Here is a 24,522-nt window from a genome sequence, read left to right on the forward strand (position 1 = left end):
AAAACACTTCGTAATTGAGAAGAAAATTGTCATCTTATTTGTTTCTATTAACTTTTAAAATTTTTGTCAGTATAGTAAACATTACAGTACACATTTATCGCCTTCTCTAACAAAGAGCCACGATTCTTTTGTTCTATTTCAACCGGGTTTCCGACTGTATAAGTAAATTAAATTTTGTTCAAACAAAACGATTGAATGAGGAACAACTCGACCAATTGCAGTGTGTGCTATGAATAACAGTTTAATCTTCGTCTGTACTGAGTAAACGTAACTTAATTGAAAACAGCGAAGTTTTCTGTGACAATCAGAGATGTTATTAAAGAACAGTATAAAATATTTTATTGATGTAGCTTTAAAAAATAATATTGACATTTGTTATTTTGCATTTAACATTTTAATTACTTCAAGTTTTATGTAGATATATCTGTTTGTGATAGATGCAAACTTTAAATCCAATACTATTCATTTGTTAATTGACAAAAGATGTAATACTTAATTATCTTCATTCTTATTTTGTTTCTGAATTAGCAGTAGGATCATTATATGTGTTGACATGGCGACTACTGGTGAAGCTTTATTTCATGGATGCCAGCCACCATCATGGAGTTTGATATATCCAAACAAAATAGATAGTGCCACGCTGACTTTGATTTCTGTGATTACCCATCTTAAATGGACTTCAGTTTGTGTCATTTTCGATAAAAGCACAGGTTAGTACATTATATTCATTTGTATAATTTTTTTTTCGAAATCCGTAAAAAAAAGCAAAGACGTGAGCAATCATGATTCAACCAAAAAATTGTCACTTGAGAATGAAGGAGCATTTATATTTTGCATTTTTTTTCCTATATGAATTAAAGTATTATTCCACAATTTTGCGTCTTTCTAAATGTGTTTATATGTCCATTTAGTATGACCAATTGTGTGTGAAATTCACGAATTTGATATGACAAATTATGATAACTTGGTGCATTTAAAGTGATATCTTTTATGTGAAATTCATGACTTTGGTTACGTTACGTTCTCAACATGTTTTGTCATCCTCAACTCATACTCTGGGATTCATATTTGAAACAGGATTTAACTGTTATTGGCTTTCAAAAGAAATAAAAGAGCTAGATCTTGCAATTACTTAAAATGGGAAAAAATTAACAAAAGAGAGACTGAAATAAATTGCTGTTGGCTTATTTATTTCTTTTAAACTGTTTTCAATTAATGTGTTGAAAGTTTATTGAAACAATAATGGAGAAAATGCTACCTGGTTTCCGATATATAATTAAGCGAATTTATAACTATAACTATACTTTTCTGCTTATCGAGAAAAGATTTAAGTGACAAAACCCTACCAAAGGGGGGGGGGGGAGGGCAGACTTGTTAAAGTGACTTTAGGTGGACATGATATATCTTTCATTCGATACTAGTCATTACTAAAAGAGGAATGAACAAATCGAAAAACCGATAGACCGATACACGAAATGGAGAAAGCAAAAAGCTAAGAGGAAGGTTAATCGAACAGTAAAGAAAAGACTGTAAACGTTAAGTTTTCATAAAAACAGGTGCGTTAGAAATACAAATATTTTTGATTAGTTAAAAATGGATTAAGGACACAGTTCAAGGAAGCGTTTTAACCAACCAATGATTCTAGCGACTTTCATCAGAGGTATAACAGACGCTAACATGAGTTTGTTGATCGTTATAACTTATATGTAACACAGATATGAACGATATCTTTACACTGAGAAAATTGACGGATGCCACAAATTCAGTAGTACACCTGATATCTCCCCCTTTTTCTCAATATTTAGTTTCTTATAAGCTTTGATTTCCCCTTTATTATCTGCCATTATTTGTAACACGAACAATTTCTGTGGATTCATTTATTTTCATGGTTATCAAATTTTGTGGATTTAGGAAAACTTCCATTTTCTTGGATAACAGATTTCGTGGTTTTCCTGTAGTCAGCATATATTAGTATGGAACACAATTTTGTAATTCGTTGAACACTTTAATTCGTTGTTTCCCTGTTACCACAAAATCATCAAAAATTTATATATAACGAATAATGAATCCACAGTAGTCGACTAGTAAACGATCGTGTTGTTATGGTGAATTTAAAATAAACAATAAATAAAGTTAATGAAAACAGACGTCATCAAATGCCATAACCGTTTTCTAATACACACGAGAAAATGGTAAATTCAGATGAATGTTTGGCGTAAAATTCAATTTTCATATGCAAACAATATTTTTAATCAGGATTTTCATATGATGAAGACATAATCTTTCAACCAATTTAATTGAAGTCTGGATTTAGCATGTCATTAACCGCTAGTATTCCTTAATTAATTTATGTTTCATTGTCGTTTTTCTCAGTTTTATTTGTTACGTTTTCCGACATCGGACTCGGACTTCTTTTAAACTGAGTTTTACTGTGCGTTATTAGTTTTCTATGTTGTGTCTTGTGTACTTTTATTTGTCTGTCTGTCTGTCTGTCTGTCTGTCTGTCTGTCGGTTTTGTTTTTCTTTTCTAACCATTTCGTTGTCCGTTTATTTTTGATCTATGAGTTTGAATGTCCATCTGGTATTTTTTGCCCCTCGTTTGCTATGTTTTTCTGTTTTCTACATTGGCTAGAGGTATAGGGGAAGGATTTAGATCTCACAAAATATGTTTAACCCCGCCCCCAAGTCCCATATGTAAACATTTTCATAACACCGTTGTAACATCACACGTGACCATGTTGTACTAAAATTTCCAGATTATATAAGCTAAATAACCTGGTCGTTTATTAATAAAATTTGAAACAATTTTGAAGGGCCAACTAATTAAGCATCTTCTGCACTTGAAGGGACCAAATCAAGCTCTGATCAACCCGCCGTCTCGTATTTTACTTTATAAAGTCTACGTCTTGATACGATAAATCACAGTTCAAATGAGTCCGATTATTCAAAGGTAACAATCATTCGATTCCCTCCGCTCAAAGTGTTTTAGAACGATATATTGCTGTGAATCATTTTGTTCTTTATTCACAAAATTGAAAAATATTTTTTGTTTTCAAAAAAGTACTATTCAGATTAAACATATATTTGTTTATAAGCTCGATTGTTTATTTGCGTTGGTTCTAAAATATAAAAACTATAATATGAAAAAAATAATAATCATTTGATATTGGTTATCTTGAACTACTTGCAATCCGTGGAGTAAACATCTTTAACATTAAAATATAATTTGTAAATGCACACTAATCGGCTTACAGAAATCATATACCAACACAGGTACAATACCAACGTAATTAAACACTAATGTGACATGACATGCCATTTCCAAATAATGACAAAATTTCCAAATTTTCAAAACGAAACAAAACAAAAATACTTTAATGCAACATTGAAGTCAATTAATATTAAATGTTCAACCTTTTTTCTAATACCACAGCTAAACATTAATAGATATTATTATCTCACGTAACATAGAAAGAGAAATAATAATGTTGATATTGTAAGTCTCTGAGAAAATTATCTTCTTATTTGTAATTCATATTGTTATTGGTTCGAACTGTTATTACTCTTAGATCTGCAAGGTGCGGTTTTTTATTTTAGTTTTTGTTCATCTTTCCAAAAGAGAAGCGAAAGATACCAAAGGGACATTCAAACTTTTAAACCTAAAATTAACTGACAACGCCATGACTAAATGAAGAAAAAAAAACCAACATTACACAAAAATCAACATAGGAAACTAAAAGTTCAATCTGAGTAGTCAGGTCAAGTCATTTTCAACTAAAATTTACAGTTTGTTCGTATATATGTTGTGCTGTTACAACAGTCTTGCGTTAAGGTGGTGGTTGACCTATCGCAAATAATTATCTTAAAATCCGCCATATTCTATATATATCTGTCCTTCTTGTTATTTTTTGTCATACATAAAGCTGTTGGTTTGTTGTTGGATTTATTTTGTCAAGTTTGACCTTTAATAAATGAATTTACAGTATGAGTTAGGCACATTTAAATTTCTTAAATCTACTTCATTTTTACTTGTGTGTAAGTGGCTTAATGATAGTAATATCACATCTCCTTATTTTACCTAATATTTATAACATGAAAACAGTGACATAATACTTTGATGTGATCGCAAGAATACAAAATCAAATCGTGATCAATGCATCTTGCCTTTCTTATATACTAAATGTAGGATATTGATATGTTTCAAGTTTTAGAAACTGATGTTGTTTAAAACATTACCCGTTTTCTATAGAAATATTACATGTGTTTAGTATAATATTCATCGATCGCACTCGCGATGTCTTATTCCTTAACTTGCATTATAATTAAGAATTTATTGATATGCAGTAGAAACGTTATGCATAAAAATAATTACATGTTTATATAACACGCTAGTTTCTTAATGTATTTTGGATTATTACAAAGAATCTCCACAATTAAGAAATGAGGTACTTTTATGTTAAATAAAGGCAACAGTAGTTTACCGATATTCAAAAGTCATAAATCGATTGAGAAAAAACAAATCCGGGTTATAAACCAAGACCGAGGGAAACACATCAACCATAAGTAAAAGAACAACAGGAACACCGAAGTACAACAAACGCCAACATACATAAAACGAACCATTTGATAACAACTGTCATATTCCTGACTTGGTACAAGACATTTTAAGAAAACATGGTGTGTTGAACCTGGTTTAATGACATACCAAACCTGCCGCTGTATGACAATGTTAAAAAAATATCGCAAAAAACACTGCGTTACAATAATACACATATATTAAATTCTTCTTGAAATTACGAAACTAAATGAATTACGGATAGCTAATCTGATCATTTAAATTTGATTGAAACGTTTATGTAAATAAGTTCTAAACTTAGTTCAAAGGATCCGAAAGAAAAAATTGGTATTTCTTAGATAAATCAATATACCACAGAAACATTGAACAACTGTGTTTGAACGAAACACGCATCTGGCGTACAAAATTTGAAGCTGAGTATCTATGATGATTTTGTTTACATTTGGATTAACACTCGATACATAGACAATGATATTTATTGATATAAGGCTAAATGGCATGTAGGCGTCAATATTGAATAGGTACTGAGTTTCTTTAATCAGTCTGGATATTAGATAAATGAAATACAAAATGACAATATAGTCTATGTAGATTTTAAAATTTATCCAATACAAAATTTGAATACTTAACATTTAATAAGGGGATCGTTGAATAATAATTACATGACTAAAATCGAGAAAAGGTAAATACATGAGTTGCCTTAATTCTTACATATAGTGGAAAGTTAAGAGAAGTTAAAGTGAATAACGCACCTAATTCCTACTATCATGATTTGTTGCTAAGGCTGTTTCTGTATACTCTTATTGTTTCAATGCTGTAAATCAAGTATTACTTGGCTTACTAACGCAAAATGTGGATACAGAGTAGCATTGTTAACACGTTATTTACTAATTTTATGAATGCATTGTAGAAGTCATAGTTCAAAGTTAAAAAACAAATAGGTTGAAACTCAACTTTATTTTTCAGTGTATTAACTTTATTGTTTATTTTATTGTCTTATACAGATTTCCATTCCATTCCATATGGAAAATCCTTTTTTTTTCGTTCAGATGTCAATCTTATAATAACAATATTTTTTCATTGTCTAGATTCATATTATAGAAGAGACGTTCTGTCTTGTCCAAATTTTTATCTTATTATAAAGATAATTTTCAAATGCACTGTCTGATAACATAAAACGTTGGAATTGTAACTAACACCAATGAATATCTGTTAAACATATCGTTCTCTACAGAATGAACAGTTAATTAGATATGAATAATTCTGTTTCCGAACTAGGTACCGCAAAATAAAACCCGCTCCGGTTGGCACATGAAATCAGGATGATCGTTTTGCCTTCTTTCTAACAATGCCTACATAATACTGTCCTAACATAATATGCATTTCTGATTAAAAGTTAACTATAAAAAGAAACCAGGTTCAATCCACCATTTTCTACATTTGAAAATGCCTGTACCAAGTCAGGAATATGACAGTTCTTGTCCATTCGTTTTTGTTGCGTTTTGTTATTTGATTTTGCCATGTGATTATGGACTTTCCGAATTGATTTTCCTCTGAGTTCAGTATTTTTGTGATTTTACTTTTTTCAAACGTAGTTGATAATTGTTTTTGTTTTTAGAAATTGCTGATAGTTATAGCAAAGCAATAGAGAATATTGGAGTTGGAAGGCAAAACAAATTGTATTGATTTAAAATCATCCAAAACAAACAATTAATTTACACTTTTTAATACGGATGTTTAAGTACCAAGGGAAACAAGTGCGGATGGATAATCTTTTTTTATAAAATTTGCAAATAAATGTCTAATTCTGACTTTTTAATGAAAATAACACTTTATTGTATCACTTGATATAGTGTCTGATCAAGTTTGCATGCACAAATATTTCGTAATAATAACAATGTTCCATCAGTTAAGGCATATATAGCAGGTCATATGTTTTATTTTGAATTAACACAGATGGTTTTAATATGCAATTTTTATTGGTAATTATTGGTGATAAAGATACATGTAAGCCGATTTATCGAAAAAGTATTTTGTAATATTTTTCTTGTGTCGTAACTACATTCCCGCTATTTCCCCGAATGTTACCTACCGGATTATACTTATTACCGGATTTGTAAAAAAATGAACAAACTGGCGGGTGCCACATGTGGAGCAAGATATTTTTATCCTCCTGGAGTACCTGAGATCACCCACAAGTTTTGGTAGGGTTCATGATGCTCAGTGTTTAAGTTTCTTATTGTGTTTTTATGCTACAGTTTTTTTGTTGGTCATTGTTTTCTTTTTTTTTTCCATGGCGTTCTCAATTTATATTCAACTTCTGCTTTGAATGTCCCTATGGTATCTTTCGCCACTCTTTAAGAAGTAAAAATAGACAAGATAAAACGGTATTCCGTACCTACATTTCTAATTTTATGTGACAATTAAAACAGTGTCAGTACATACAACAATTTATACAATGGACTAATAAGATATTTAAGACTTTATGTACGCATCCGTCTTCTTTGAATTTGACAAAGCAATATTGAAGATCGTTAAGAGAAAACTGTCATTTTGTGTTGTTATTGAAAAATCCAAAACCAACATATTCTAAAATATAAGTTTCTCTCAATTTAGGTCAGACATAATTGCAAATAACTCCCCCATAATATTTCCTGTTGTCTAATCAAAATCGTAAAAAAAAAAAAAAATGAATTGCATTATGATTATTCGCGATTGAAAGCTGGATATAAGCATAGTTCATACAGTTATTTTTCAAAATCATATATTGACATCTTTGAAGCCTTTTTCTTGCATCTGTTTTGCAAATATATATCTTTGCGATTTCTATGCCTTTAACAAATAAGTCATGTTTTAAAAGTTGTATATAAATGTTTCTTTTGTATACGAATTTTACCCATGTAATACTTTATTTCTTTCTATACAACACCATTATATTTTTTCAATTTTAAACAACAGAGTTTTCAACAACAATTTCTTTAAGATCTTTTATGTGCATTTTTAAAATTTTTCCACACAAGTTTTCAAAATCTAATAAAACAGTGATGTTATTTCTATGTTATGCATTTAATTAATTATTCAAAACTGTTATGTCTTTGGAAAATTTACAATTGTCTAAGGACACAGACATATTGATTTCATTACTGTTACAAGTGTTTTACGACATTGCTATACTCGAGACAATCAAAAGCGCGAGGCTTTCAGTCATTTTAAATACTTAAACTTTACCCATTGAGAGTGGAAAAATGTCGTAATACACGAGTGAAAGTGGCGGAATTTGTTTCTCTAATAAATTTCATCATTCTTTTTCAAAGATTTCCTAAAAGGTGTGGTCTTTTTTTATGACGTCATCAGGTTAATCGCTTTTTTCAAGATGTCACAATATGAAATTCAAAAGAAACAAAAAAAAAAATCAACGTCTTATTTAAATTTCGAACAATCATTTGCTGGAAATAGATTTTTTATAAGTGATGAGAAATCTTTTTCATACAAAAATGTAGCACAGGAACAAAAAGTAAAAAAGGAAAGAAATAACAATATTTTCGTCATGGAAAACAATCTGTCCTCCTCCACGAACAGAATATAGATCGTTGATACCTTATCTCAATTATGTCTCTCATTTCTAAATATATCAGCTATTTCACAACTGATGAGAAATGTTTCTCTCGCACCGCGCAGGAAATGTGAAATAGTACAAATATATGAGGCAACAACATCATTTCGGTCATTAAACAAGTTTTTCAAGAGCCTGTAAATCAGTGGTTGTCGTTGGTTTATGTGTTACATATTTGTTTTTCGTTTAAATGTTTTACATAAATTAGGCCGATAGTTTTCTCGTTTGAATTGTTTTACATTGTCATATCAGTGTCTTTAATGCTGACTTTGTGGTATTGGTCTTGTCATTGTTGAAGGTCGTATGGTGACCTATAGTTGTTAATTTCTGCATCATTTGGTCTATTGTGGAGAGTTGTATCATTGACAATCATACCAAATCTTCTTTTTTATATGTAGAATACGTTTCTGTTACTAATATACTTGAGGATTAATTTCATGTTAAAACTATATCATATTACCAATTTGAAAATATTTTATGTTTTCCTTTCTTTAAAAAACAAAACCGTAAAAACGTCTAAATCTTTAATTTTGATAAAAAAAACCTTTCATTTAGAAACCATATAACCATTACTTATACATGGCATAGCACTAAAATTAAAATATTTGCTTTTAATATGTGTATGCAGGTCTTTTACGGTTCATAATGAATTCTATGAAGTAAGTATAACATCAGTGGTACATGCAAGACTTACTGAAGTCTTTCAAGATACATATCGACATTTTTTTTACCTAATTCTAAAAGTAGCCTTCATTCCATCTGTAGTTTTTTTTTCATATAGTTACTTTTCTTTTCCATTCATATTCTTGGTAATAATCATACTGTTACTTGTCTCTTTGAGTGTTTTCATATTTTATTTTATTTTTGCAATTTTTGGGTTGTATACGGCAACAAATTTGATTAATTTCTTGTTCCAGGAACATATACGGAAATCTCCTCAAACTTCCCCATATTTTTTTTCCCGATACAAATGCTTTAAATCTCCATTCTGTTTCAAGTGCACAAATTATTCTTGGAAAAACAGAAAGGCAACACTGATCGTCCTTCATGCTTTATCAATGTTTATACGATCATAGTATAACACTTTTTACCAATCATTTAAACATTTCGGCAGAAATCGGATTATTGAAAACGATCAGAAAACAATAACACGATTGTGGTTTACTGAAACGTAGCTGTTTATTTGTGAATTTTACTTTTTTTTCTTTTAGAATTGGAAGCTTTAGAATTCCATCATAGATTATCAGTTGCCGGAAGGTACGCTGTGATGTATAGAATGGAAGACATGACGTCATCGAAAATAGACGATATCATTAGTACATATTCACAATCATCAATCATGCTTAACTTTACGGTTTTCTGTAGATTAGATTCTTGTCAATCCTTTTTAAAACAGGTAATATAATAATTTTCCGTTAAGTTTAAGATCTAGTATACGTCCTATGAAACATAAGCCGTCATCATCCAATGGACCATTTATTACCAACTCCAATTTATTATAATCGAAATTTTAATGCAATCAGTAGTACAATGAGTACCTGCAAAAACACTTCCCAACTTAACCCTTGTTTTGATTGAGTTGATGTTGATTTTTCTATGGGAAAAGTTTCTTTCTAGATTATTGTGTGTCTGTTGGTCTCTTTCGTTTTCCCATGCTTGGTGTTGTATGTCTGTTTCAATTTTCAATACTCCAAAACATATTGTCCCTTATCAGGTCATACATCCTTTCAATAACAAAAACCAAAACTTGAAAAAGCATTACGAAATAGGTATTCGGTGGTCATATCTTAGTCTTCATATAAATTATCGAAAATTGAGAGCTATAATGCAGAATTGACGGAAACAACATAGTAAAACCAGGCACACTACCTGATGAATGTTGATCAAAGGTGGATGTTATTATGTGCTCTGTATGGACAAGCAGTGTCCACGTCTACAAATAATACCAATCATGTTGCTCATGACAAGTATTAAGGCAGCAACTATTTGATTTTCTGGGGGGGGGGGTATGTTTTTTTTTGGAAAAAAAAAGTTTGTTTCCAGTTTTTGGAGGAAAAATAATATTATTTTGATTCTGAGAAAAAAAAAATGTTTGTTTCACCCTCAGCTGCCACTATATGTAATGCTAAAATTGAAAGAAAAAACTTGTTTTCGACTTGTCGCGAAAAAAAAACTTGTCCAGAAAAAAAAACCATAGCCAACCCCCCCCCCCCCCCCCCCTCTCCAGAAAATCAAATGGTTGCTGCCTAACCTAGATATCAATCGTATGTAATATGTCTTAGACGAGAAAAAGGGAACATGATCAGTTCGAATGTGAAGATACTGTCCAATCCATTACTTGCCAATTCAAGTACTTATATACAAAGAGCACTTTCAAAAGTTATTTTGTGTACATGTATGCAAATCAGATTTGTTTTTTTTAATTTCATTTTAGCCTTTCAAGTTTGATCGAACAAATATTTTGCGAAACTCACTTCTCCATTTTTCAAGATGGCTGGTTAATATTTTTGATGACAAAAATTTGATGATTTTGGAAGATGACCATATTCCGTTTGACAATGTCGCTGTAATCCAATACTCCTCTTCTCAATTGAAGTTATTTGAAAACAGTCATACGATCAAGAAACAGGTATTTTATACGATTTATTGAATTTGTCATGTTTATGGTATTAACAAATTGCTAATTGCAACTGCGTACCAAATCATCGGCTTATATCTTTGTAAAGTTTCTACGACCAGAGACTTGATAACACAGTATTTTGTCATTTGTGTTGTTATTGTCAAACTACAGGTTTTCTGCCAATAAAGGCAACGGTAGTATACCGCTGTTCAAAACTCATAAATCCATGGACAAAAAGCTCAATCGGGGTAACAAACTAAAACTGAGAGAAACGCATTAAATATAAGAGGAGAACAACGACACAACGTTAAAATGTAACACACACACACACACACACACACACACACACACACAGAAATGGACTAAGCATTAGACAAAATCCTATGAGAATAACAAATATAATATCAAAACCAAATACATGAATTTGGCATAGATAAGTACCGTGACACGTTTTATAGTAATGTGAATTCACATTCAAAAATAAGAGAAAGCAAATGACACAACGGAAACACAACGTTAAAATGTAACACACACACAGAAACGAACTATGATATAACAATGGCCATATTTCTGACTTGGTATAGGACATTTTTAAATGAAAAAGGGGGGTTGAACCTGGTTTTGTGGCATGTCAAACCTCCCTCTTTTATGGTCATGTGAAATATAATATTAAAATGACAACACAACATTACAGGACTGCAATATAAATAAATAAGAGAACACAATTGACAAAGAAACACACGAATAATAGCTAACAAAAGGCAACAAATTTTTAATACGCAAGAAGTGCATTTTGTCCTCACAAGACTTACTAGTGACGCCCAGATACAAAAGTTTGAAAGCCGAAACAAGTACAAAGTTGAACAGCATCGAGGACTAAAGGTTCAAAAAAGTTGTACCAAAAACGGCCAGGGTTTTCTGTTAGGTACCAGAACATCCCTATTAGTTAGAATAATTTATACTTTTGAAAACAGTAAATTTTATAAAATGACTGTACAAAAGAGGTACATGATAAAACTGAAGTATTAGCTAATTACAGGAAACAACCGAAATACATTACATAACCCGACAAAATGCAACACATCCGAATAAGTTCAAACCTCAACGCCAATAACTGCTTATAGAATGTTCAATTTACTCCTTCACTTTTACTGGCTGCAACAAATGGAACATTTTAATGATCATATAGGATACTTGATGGCGCAAGTAAAACTTTACAAGGGATATGACTTCAGCTTTAACACAAGGAATCATGGGATCAATAACCCCCTATAACCATTAACCCTATGTCAAGGAGATAAACTTGCTCTGGAATAATTGTAGAAAAATATCCCATCTGCAGGCGCTGTCGGAATAGCGCTATATACATGTACATAAACAGATGGAAAGTTCACAACTTGAAAACCGAAATGTTCTCTTGATCTTAAAGGTTTGCCTTCAATATCGTTTTTTAGATTTAATTCAAGTTAAGATGTACAATTAACTGTTATATTTTGCCCATATGATATACGAGTTCAACATCACATTTTGAATTATAAAGTTAAGACATCATATTTTCAGCCGAACAAGTTCTACAAGTTGAAGGATTATATTGACTTATTTCTTTGTTTGCAAATCCCATCCTCTTGCCGTTTCACATACATTGAAATGTTAAAACCGATAATGAATTGACCTGTATCGACAAAATGTTATACCGTTAGTAATTATAGATGCATGGAACAAGTATTTCATCTCTAAGGAAAACAAGTTATTACAATTTTTATCAATGATTATAGACATATATCAATCAAACAGTTTGAAGCTCAATAAAAAAAATTGAAAAACAATCCGACCTAATTGAATTTATAATTAAATCAGGTAATGACATTACTTATTACCAGTGCTATTTATAGGTCACAGTAGTTTATCGATGTTTAAATCTTACAAACCGATAAAAAGTCAATTCATTGTAAAAATCGAGGGAATGGCAACCAAGAGAAACGAAAATAGTTAGGTCAACAGGGTCAGTGTCTCCCGCTTTGGAATACTGGCTTGACATATATAACGTAAATAATCATATAACATTTGAAAAACAAAAAATACAAAGTGAAGCTAATCACATTTCATATCTTTGTAATCTTTACTTAAACATCTAGACCAAAAAGAATGAAATTGATCGCAACCGTTACATAACATATATCAGCTTTGAAACTAGATCTTATTTCGTTATTATAATATAAAAAGTAATTGATGTAGTGTGTAATGTTGCAATAAAACAGTTTCGTCGTTTTAGATTTCTGAAAGCTTCGTGAAAGAGGTAATACCTAAATATATATAATGTATCATTTCATAATCCAATTAATAAGTTTTTTTTATAGTCACGTAATATGGCTTTGAACAAATTTATTAACAAGATATTAAGATCAATTTGCAATAAACTAAATAAACTCAACCATAAACTTAAAATTCTAGGTAAATATCAAAGACCATATAAACTATATTTTTATCAAATTGCAAACCAATTTCTGCCATTTTTAACTCTTATACTACCTTAAATTTTACGGTAATCTTATCAAGATTAGATATTGTCTATCTTTTGAAATACCTGCTTTAGAACTACCTGTCTACTGAGCTTTAGATTGTTCATCAGGGAACATTCAATTTGATCCTATAGTACATTGTAATTAGTAGACTTAAAGATGACCATAAAAGAATCTGAATTCATTACTGTTTTAATTCATTTTGTCTTGGAATACAAGATAACAAAACAATATAAACGTTTTCCACCGACAATTTATAAAATGAACATAATCCAACGTAGCTGAAACGTATGGTCTTACACATCTTCTATGCTTTGAACTAGTCAGTAAATTTACACTGATGTTTTAATGAAATGTATAAATTGGTTAAAAATACGGCCATTTCTATGATAAAAAAAATGGTTAGCCACAAGAAATCATGTTTGTTTGTATGTACATATATATAAAAATTGACGCTAGCTAAGATAAATTAACAAATACACCAAAATTTACACAATATATTTTAAAGATAAAGAAGTTCAATAGATAATTTGTTCTGTTTTTGGTTCGGAGATCGAGATGTCTGTTCCTGTCAAATCTAAAATGTATTTGGAAAATACATCAATATACATGTAGTCTAAATACTCATATGGTCTGGTTCTTTTATAACCAAATGAGTATAATACTTAAATGGTCTTACCCTACGCGTAGGGTCAGACCATATGAGTGTACGCATATTGACATGACCATACGCGTATGTTCCAAATACTCATACGTATAGGAACAGTTAAAAAAAATGGCCACTAATACCTTGAATACAATTTTGTACACCAGATGCGCCATTTTTGACATTTTCTTTGCTTGTAAATCTTCGCTTCTCTTGTTTTTAGCTTTGTAAGATATTCGGAATCATCTAGTTTTATCTATGTAGTGCTATTAAAAAATGCGCAATACCCATTTTTCATAACATTATTACGTATCGTTCAAGAATCCATTTGTTTTTATTTTCCAATGAAAGTGTTAATATTAAATGTATGGAAAGAATACCGATAATAATTTCCCCCTAAATTTTTAAAAGCTTAAATTTCAAACACCAAGACAGCAGAACCTTTTACTACTTTTAAATTTATTTCATTTACATTTAATCAATGTATAATCGCCTTTTTATAAACTTGTTATTTTGAAACAGACGAACGAACATCATTATCCTTCGTTTACTGTTAATGCTGCATATGTTATATTTTATTTACTGTTGTCAATGTACAACATTGATGTATTTTTAGGAAAAGTCATGTACACACACTGCTTGTAAATGGTTTCCAATGTATACGCTTATGTGGCATCGGGACCAGCGTGGATTATCAGATATAAAGATTAACGGAAGTGTATTGACGGACAAAGACATATTTCCTAATGCAAGATTTAGTTTTAATAATAGAAAGTTTTTGGTCAGCACAATACCTGTAAGTAATATATATGATTCTAGATGTCCCTTTTTAAAGGTTCAGTGTTAAAATCTTGTTACGGACAGTTCGTGGTTCTGTTTTGCTGTTTTTGTGTTCTGTTTTGTGTTGTTTTGCGTGTTGGTTGTTATTTCATTGTTAGCATGTCCAAATATACTATATTGTATTGTTAATTTGTATAATTTTCTGTCCTGAATGTTCTTGCATTTATTGTACTGTATTCCTGTAATGTAATGTTGTCATTTTAGTTGAATAATTCACATTGCAATAAAAACGCGAGGTTTGGATAGCCACAAAACCATGTTCACCCACCATTATTTTCTTAAAATGTCCTGTACTAAGTAAGAAAAATTGCAGTTGTCATCTTATAGTTCGTGTTTGTGTGTTGCATTTTCTTTTTTTTTTTTTTTTTGGTTTTGTGTGTTCAAACTTAAAAGCGACATGTTTTCCTGGCGTGTGCTTTTGTTGCACTTCAGTGTTTATGTGTTTTCTTTGTTTTCCTCTTATAATTGATGTGTTTCCCGCGGTTTTAGTTTGGAACCCGGATTTGTTTTCTCTTAATCAATTTTTGAATTTTGAACAGTGGTTTACTACTGCTGCTTTCATTTAAAGTGACTATGCAATGGTAAATGTATCATGTAATTAATGATATAGACCGGTCATTTTAATTCATACGGGGTAACAAGCATACAATATGCCGAAGAATATTAGGTACACACTATTGAAATGTGACGTGTCGTCTAAATATTGGTACATTTGATCAAATACTTATAATTTCAATCTTTCAGTAACACTTAAAAGAGTTTTTATCATATGATCAAAGGAATAACTTTCATATAAAAAATAAAAATAAAACCACCTGTCCTTCAAACTACCGGTACATGTTCTACGAATTAGCAATATTCCAGCGTATTTCCTATTATTGCTATCTTTCTGGAGCTCTATCTCTGGTATTTCATGGTATTGTAGTATAATCATATTTCATATTGTTTTTTGTATATCATTGTTAATTTATTTTGTATATAAATAATGTATGTTTTAGTGATTAAGTAAAGTCTACGTCTACGTTATTGAAAAATTAAAACTTACTCTTTTACATGAACCATTTAACTTTGATGCTTTGAAGTAACGTTTTCCCGAATATCATTTATTACATTATTTTACATTAAATAATAAAATTTGGCACACGGAGTGCGTAGTGATTTATTTAAATGTCATTCTAATTACTGCTAATTAAAGTTTAAATGTGTGAGTATTACATATGTATATTTTTTCTTTATTTAAGTCATATCCATTTGTAATGTTTGATAACACAACAAAAACATACACGGGAATAACCATGAAACTTTTGAAACACCTGTCAGAAGGTCTCAACTTCACGTAAGTAAATTTTATATTTTGCCAGCTTGAAATTAAAACCTATAAGATGTTATAAACAAAATTATATCGACATGTTATCTTTACACGATCTTAAAAAAAAAAACCCAAAGGAGCTTCATTTTAAAACTGAACTTTATTCATAATCATTATATATATTCTACATCTGCATCTGCAGGTTACATGCTCGTTTTCATTCAGAAAAAAAAACCTAAGGGTAAAGAAGGATGACATATGTCATCACTGTAAATTATCGGTCCGCAGTAAAGCCTTTTCTAAAGAGGGTTTATGAGACTTTAAAAGACAGCCATGTTCGTTCGGAATGGTAACATTAAACTCGAGTCCTCATGTCGGGATATTGACATGATTTCTGAAACCTTTCGAAAAGTGTTATAACATAACAAAACATAAATGAACAAATGTGTTTAATATTGTTACATTGGCACCAATATGGAGCTACATAAATGTATAAATGAAATATACAAAGTGGCAATCTAAAATTGCTCGTCTTTACTCGAAACTGGGTTAAAATTCCAATTTCAACTTCCGCATAGTTAATGTAACCCAAGACTGAAATGTCAATTAATACATTTTTGAAGAATTTAATGCAAAGACATCATGAGTAGTCTTGCAAAATGCATTATCTTGACTACTGTTAAAATATACGTATCGACAGGTTGTGGGAATTTGAGTACCTGAAAAACAAGGATGGCTATTTATGTTATAGAATGTATAAGAACTTTAGTGAAAACGTTTAGTACGATGATGAAATTATAACTTTTTCTCATGGAACATCAGCTGTCCAATTCATGTTCACCGACCTGCTTCATTTTTCTCATATTTGATCCAAAAACTTACTAAAACGTATATTCAAATTTCAATAGCAATGAATGCGCACGGACGCAATAATATGAATTCAAATTTCGTGTATATTTCTATGAAGACGTCTTCTAACTTTCGTATCGAGATAACCTTCGAAGACTGCTGACAGTCAAACAGTCAAAAACTCGATATAAACAAAAATAAAAATAGATAGTTACCGATACAATTGTCTATGTCTGTTTGATGTCATATTGTAGGTTACACAGTATCTTTATCATCGTTTTTATCTGTATGAGAACGATTTTTTATAGATCGAATCAGGCAACCAAATAGTTCATCCTTGTTTCACTTTCAATGCTGAAAATCATTTCCTTTCAATAGCTGTATACATGCGTAACCAATCTCAAGCTTAGGGAATAAATTGTAGGTCACATAAATATGGATTCAATGAGATTGATTAATCACTTTTTAGTGACGTTTCGGAGTTTATTTTGACACAATTGGCTTCTAAAAGTGAATTATTATAATTGCACAATATCACTTTGATTAATGGTTGAACATAAACAATCATTTTTAACTATTCTATGTCTTGTACGAAGCTAATGTCCCTTTAGAAATACTTCTGTTTTTCAATGAAAAAAAAAGTTTTATTTAGAACGTATCTTCATTAGGAGCTTCATAAATAACAAAACCGTTAAATAAATATTAAGTATATATAATGTGTTACGCAATTTCTGCAAATATAGTCAAACTTAAACTGTATTAACAAAAAAATGAACTTTAAAGTAAAAACAAAATGAAAAGTCTAAAAAACAAACCTGACAAAGCCACACAAAAGACTTTACCAACCACCCGAACGTACGCGAACGTACGAACGAACGAACGAATATATACAAAGTCATATTCCTGACCTGGTACTCGGTTTTTATAGCTATCAAAATCTCACATGTATATTGCCCTCGTCTTTGTATTCATGACAGAGAATTTAGTAAAGTTTTTATTATTTGTGATTGAAAAATCACGGATATAATGGTTGTCTAGAAATATACAGATTACGTTAATTAAGATCGAAATCTTCAATAGAGATTTGATTGTCTATGATAAATTTAGAGAACACGCATTTTCCAGAAATAGAACCCTGAAAACAATTATTTAAAGGAACCTATAAATAAACTTCTTTTAGGCAAAATGTGATACAAACACCAATATATCATAGTATTACTAGCTTTTTCATACTATGGAATTGTTATCAAAAGTGCGTTTTGTCTACATAAGACTCGTCAGTGACGCTCAGATCAAAATAGTTATATAAAGCCATTGTTGAAGAGCATTTAGGACCCAAAATTCCAAAGTCGTGCGAAATACGGCTTAGGTTATCTATGACTGGGATAAGTTTTGTAGACAGGACATTTATAAAAATGATTACATAGAAATCTTAGTTTTAAATTCAAAACGGCATCTGATCTGTTTTGCATTTAAACAACTTTTCTAGAATAAATTAAATTCCACTTTGACATATGATTTAATTTGAAATGCGTAAGTATCTTTTAATTGTTTTATTGAATGTTCTAAGTTTATATTAATAGTGCATGCGTATCCATTTATATAACCAGATATGATCTAATAGGACCACCGGATGGTAACTGGGGAGCAGAACTAGATAATGGTTATTGGAATGGTATGGTGGGACAACTTCAACGAAAAGTGAGTATGGATTAATCTGTAGTTGATATATGAATTGTATGTATTGCTTTCAACTCAAAACACTACTTTGCCCAATACTGTATCTGTATGAATCAAGATGACAGTGTTAATATATGAGCTAGTAACCCTACAATTAACTTTAACAAACTTGCTTTCAACAATATAAGGGACGACATCAAAAGATCGATGGAGGATAAAGAACTTAAATCAAATAGTTTGGGGGTCGGGGGGGGGGGTTAAAATTCAGCAACTTTTGTATATCTAAAATCGATTTTTACATATATCCCTATTGGTAAATCAATTTTTCCCAAATTAAGTTAAGAGGGGGGGGGGTTGTGGGGGTCAGTGAAAAAACTATGTGAATTAAGTTTATTATCCTACATTGAACTTTTGATGTCGTCCCTAAAGGAAACAGTTATTCGACAAAATAATTTGCAACTGCTTTGTTAACATTATGGATTTTATATTTGTATGGGTTTTTTTTTATCTGCTGCCATTGAATTTATTTTTTGTGTTTGTTTGTTTATCTGGGTATTAATTAGATTTAATTCTATAAATTAAAAATACTTTTATATTCCATCTAATTGGCATTTGTCATGGACTTCAGCGGATATTACGTTTAAAGATATGTTTTGAAAGCGTTAAATAATATCGTTCATCAAAACTGAATCATTATTTCGGACTTTGTTCACTTAGTTACAAAACCAATTGACGGTTGACTACAATAACTTATAGAAATAGAGTTTTTTTTATTGAAACGATTTCATTGACTAAACATTGATATTTGCAATGCAATAAAAAAAGAAACATGACAATGCAATTTATAACATAAACACCGGATACATTTACAACAGTAACATGCATTGGCGTGTCGATAAAATTATTGAATCTGTGAGATTAAAATAACAAACACTCTTTTATTTAAATTTTTCTTTAATGTGATAAAAAAAATTAAAATATGACATCAGTGCATCAACATGATCAAGTGAGCGGGCAGTCTAAAACCAACAAAATAGAGTATTTTTGCAGATTTATGTTATCAAACAAATGCATTGCATATGATAATATAAAGCTTAATCACAACGCTTAAACGAAGAAAATTGTTGCTGAACAAATGTTTCATACAGAATTTACAATACTAATATTGTTTAGAAATTTTCTATTTGGTACACTAGGCTGAATTTTTAGCTCTTATCAAAATTAGTTGCATTCAAAAAGATATCAGTTGCATCCCATAAAATATCAGATGCATCCCATAAAATATCGGTTGCATCCAATAAGAAATCAGTTTAATCCTAAGAAATATCAGTTGAATCGTTTTCTTGTTTCGTTTTACAGGAAGTTGACATGGTAGCCACCGCTCTCACTGTTCAATCACAAAGGGAAATGGTGATGGATTTTACCCATCCTTATTACTATGAATTCTCGTCAATTCTAGTGAAGAAATCCGATCCAAGTGAAACACGATGGACTAAACTACTTGATCCCTTTAGTTCAACAGTTTTCTTATTTGTTGGGATTTCGGTGCCAGCTTGTTCCTTTTTAATCTTTTTCTTTGAAAAGTACAACCCATTCTACGGCAAAGTCATACAGAGAAGAAAAACCAGAGGCCTACACCACTTCTCCGATTCATTTTATTATATGTATGGGGCACTTTTAACACATGGTAAGAGAAATATCACAATGTATTTAAAGATATTTTCAGAATCAAAAGTCTTGAACATAATTTCTTTATTGTTCGTGTTTATTTGTCACGTTTGTTATAATTTCAAAATTGTGTAATTAAACATCTTGTTATATAAAGTTTACATATTTATAGAAAAATGCAGATTTTGATACATTACTGAAAAGAACGCCAATATTTCAATTATTCTACTTCAGAATTCAAAAGAGCTCTTATCCTAATCATGTTGTTGAAAGATGTTATATATAGCTTAGTCAAAAGTTCCTTTTTATGACCAAATCGTAAATGCAGTATGTAAAGGCAACAATTTCATACCTGTTTTTAATGGTCATAAATGGATTGAGGGAAAACAAATCCGGGTAAACTAATCAACTATAAGACGGAAAATAAGGAACAACAGGAACACTGAATTGCAACAAAATCAAACGCCAATACACATAGAAACAAACAACAAACTAACAACTGCCACATTCCTGACTTGATACAGGATAATTAATAAAAATTATATTATAAAAAAAAATATTATTCTGAAAATCAACGTAGAAACAAATCAGGATGATGCCAGTTGTTTATAGCAAAATAGGCACACCACCGTGAACAAACTTTTAGTGAAATATTATACGGTATATGTATATAACAAATTAAGAGGTAGAGAAACCAGGAAATTGTATATGTAAATTAATAGTGATATTCGAATTATAAATCATTTGAAATTTGTGAACGCATTACTTTTCATAAAACAGAAAATTCCAATATCTATTCAAACATGTTATTTTAAAGGAGGTAAGCACGTCCCTGCCTCGTCATCAGGAAGAACATTTCTTAGCTGCTGGTGGATATTTTGCATAATAATAGTAGCGACATATACCAGCAATTTTGTCGCCTTTTTGACTATTACTAAAGAGACGCTCCCGTTCGAAGGCATTCAGGGACTAGTAGGACAAAACGTATTTAAATGGGGAACGATTGGTGGATCGGTGTATGAAACTATATTTAAGGTAAACAAACCAACTGTCTGTTATCGGAGACATGTATATAACATACTTCAATCGATATCATTTTTAATTTGTTTATTTTATCATGATCGCCTGATTAATATATAATAATTAAACATTCATTTATGGTTTGTCTAATGAACACCACATCCAAGTCTAACTTGCCTTCATTTTTATCAAATTCGCATATAATAGTTATAATATATATAATAATTAAACCAAGCAAGTACAAATTTGAAGAGCATTGAGTACGCAAAATTCCAAAAGGTTGTGCCAAAAACGGCTAAGGTTATCTATTCTATTCCTGGGATAAGAAAATCCTTAGTTTTTCGAAAATTTCAAGTTTTGAAACAGGAAATTTATACAAAATGATCATATAATTGATATTCATGTCAACACCAAAGTGCCTACTTCTGAGCTGGTGATACTCTCGGGTAGCATATCAATTGAAAAAAAACCCACTTCACTGTAAAGGGCAGGAGCCGAATGGAAGATTCAAAACTTTGTTGGCGGTATTTTCAAGGCATACTTTTGGTTAATGTCCGGTCTTCCTAAACAAGCATGTTAGGAACGTTAATGTAGATATGCTTATGATTTGATTGGCTTATGTAATGTCCTCTAAATACTAATTTTTCTTAAAAAAAAAGGTTTATCGGAAGGCAACAAGACCTTGTTGATAAACTTCACAAATAATACACGATGGTATTGAAGTATAGATTTTGGGTACTGACGTTGTTTATCATCTTAATAACGTTTTATAGTATAACGTATTCTTCTTCAAGTATATTACTTTTAATGTTTATATAAAAAAAGGAGAGGCGGTATTATTTCAAATGAGACAACAATTAAATTCATAACTTTGTACTGAAAACAACATGTCGTCAATTTATTTTTAATAGGGTCAATAAGCCGATCGACCAATTGTAAGATAAAAAGATTTGTTTTTAACTGGTATCAAATTATAAATATGGTATGTACATATGTAACGTCATTTATTAAAGATTGAAAATTTAGCTTTTATAAATCCTACTCCGACATTGTATTCAATAGTAAATAGTGTTCGAATTTCTACGGTAAAGTACATTTTTGGTTTTATTTTTAGAATTCGGTACTGGCGGAGCGAAGATCATTTTGGAACGGCATCGTTAGATCTAATATCACTGATCCAAATGTTCTAAGCAGTGATTATGATGAACAAATACTAAAGGTTTTAGAGGGGGAGTATGCGTTTGTATGGGACAACATACCAATGGAAATATCTGTAGCAAAAAGCTGTGAACTATCAATCATCTCCACTGATATATTTTCAACATATGCACTTGGTTTACCTAACAACTCACCATTTCAGAAAGTGTTTTCCGATGGGTAAGTCCTAAATCTAGAGAAATTGATGGACATCTCATTCATTTCTATTAGTTTGGGTATTAAAACGTGTTCTAAGATTAAATGTTTCTCTTTCGCTCTCTGTTTGATGCTGTCATCAGCCTATTAGTCAATGCTTCGGTATAGACATGATTTATAACAAGTTTTTAATAGATTGTCCGTTTATGAGTTAAAAATACAAAAAAAAAGAGACGAGCTTCAAACTTCCCAGCCAAAGTTAATCTTATGTTATGTTTATAACAATTTAGTCATATAACCTTTGAATTTGAAATATCTGATTCTGAGCGTTCTTGGCGAAAATATACTGCAGAGCTCCCCGAACCTGTAAATCTATAAAAAAAATAATATCTATCTGAGACGAAATAGTCGGAATGTATTCTGCAAATTTTGATTTCTTTTTATGTCAGTTCATGATCATCATGACCAAAAGGCAACTGCTAAATATTGACCTCATACAAAGGCTATATTTGTTATATTATTAATTTCCGACCATGTTTGTATCAAAATCGTCATTTAGGTTCGTTGGAACTTTATAGATATTACATTGTCTCCTTGACAATAACAACATATTAGTTGTTATTTCATTTACTTTTTTTTTGACATCTTATGTATTTGAATATTTTTTTTTCGTCAAATAATCGATCACAGATACCATTTGTTTCAAAGCGTTAAACAATATCCTGAAATTCATCACATGACGTCACAAAGTATATCGGTTTTTAGATATTCTAAAAAAAAACGTGCAATATGCTTTTTGCCGGCCAATATGCTTTTTGCCGGTCAATATGCTTTTTGCTATCCGCCATTTTCTCTCTACCTTCGAAAAATATAGTTTAACATGTGACTATCTCTAAACGAATCAAATTTGTTAAAATATACGAATTAATAATATATAAATATATATATATATATATATACATGTATATAAGCATAATTATATACGTCATTAGTATCAATCTTGTTTTATTGCAGAATAATGGCAGTACTAGAGGGTGGACTCATTGATCTCTGGATGTCAAAGATTTGGCCAAAACTTCATTCTTGTCATGAACTATTGTTGACGCGAGCAAAACCAATTACAATTTTTGATGTGCAGATTGCACTGTACCTTATTGGAGTGGGGATATGCTTAGCACTCTTATCTTTACTTACTGAATGTTTCAAACGTAGATGTCAAAGATGGCTCAAGAAACGTTCAAGGTCTCGACAAGAAGGTGAAACACTGGCGAATGTCAACCAAAACGAAATTATTTCAAATACAGAAAATACTGAGTCACAATCAATATGACAAACAATGAATTAAGTGTATTTTTCTGTGATATGTAAAACCTGCCTTGCAACGGCATTAAAATAGGGACATCAAAATAAAATCATAATTAGCATTTTATCTTATTATTAAAAGTACAATATTTATACAGAATTTATTTTGTACGTTAATAGAATATTACGACCACTAAGAGACAAACACCCACATACACATTAATGTAGATGTCAATATCACTGGGTTAAATTTGATGACCGTAACTGCATTCAAGGTCATCCCAAGATGTCGGATGAAAAATTAGGTCATTATCTGGATTGTCTGTTAAAGTGTTTCTATATCGATTTCTTTACACAGCATATATGTATCTCAAAAGGGGGCTCGGTTAGTGAATATAAATATGTTTAATCAATTTCTTTTTAAGTATTTGCCGTATTTGGAGTTTATGAAAATGATAGTTAATTGCATATTTCTCTTTAAAAATAAAATATTTATTAATGAAGACGTTTAAATTTTAATACAAATA

General features: G+C 30.6%; 1 protein-coding gene across 1 annotated transcript; it reads left to right on the forward strand.

The window, feature by feature from the left end:
• Positions 1-534: 534 nt before the first annotated feature.
• LOC143081605 (glutamate receptor U1-like) lies at positions 535-24,111 on the forward strand. The gene is made up of 10 exons (XM_076257388.1): positions 535-710; positions 9,401-9,585; positions 10,624-10,818; positions 14,591-14,770; positions 16,056-16,150; positions 18,583-18,673; positions 20,012-20,339; positions 21,138-21,355; positions 22,455-22,717; positions 23,708-24,111. The coding sequence occupies exons 1-10, from the start codon at positions 554-556 to the stop codon at positions 24,021-24,023; spliced, it is 2,028 nt and encodes a 675-aa protein (XP_076113503.1). The 5' UTR covers positions 535-553; the 3' UTR covers positions 24,024-24,111.
• The last annotated feature ends 411 nt before the right edge of the window (positions 24,112-24,522 follow it).

The sequence above is a fragment of the Mytilus galloprovincialis genome, chromosome 7, assembly GCF_965363235.1.
Source record: "Mytilus galloprovincialis chromosome 7, xbMytGall1.hap1.1, whole genome shotgun sequence".
Taxonomy (NCBI): Eukaryota; Metazoa; Mollusca; class Bivalvia; order Mytilida; family Mytilidae; genus Mytilus; species Mytilus galloprovincialis.

What these genes read in the sequence shown, in the direction of transcription:
- LOC143081605 (XM_076257388.1), top strand. Translation starts at nt 554, where the DNA reads ATGGCGACTACTGGTGAAGCTTTATTTCATGGATGCCAGCCACCATCA. An exon ending in GTCAATCCTTTTTAAAACAG is followed by an intron (nt 9,586 to 10,623) that starts GTAATATAATAA and finishes ATTTCATTTTAG; the next exon opens with CCTTTCAAGTTTGATCGAAC. An exon ending in TGGGGCACTTTTAACACATG is followed by an intron (nt 20,340 to 21,137) that starts GTAAGAGAAATA and finishes GTTATTTTAAAG; the next exon opens with GAGGTAAGCACGTCCCTGCC.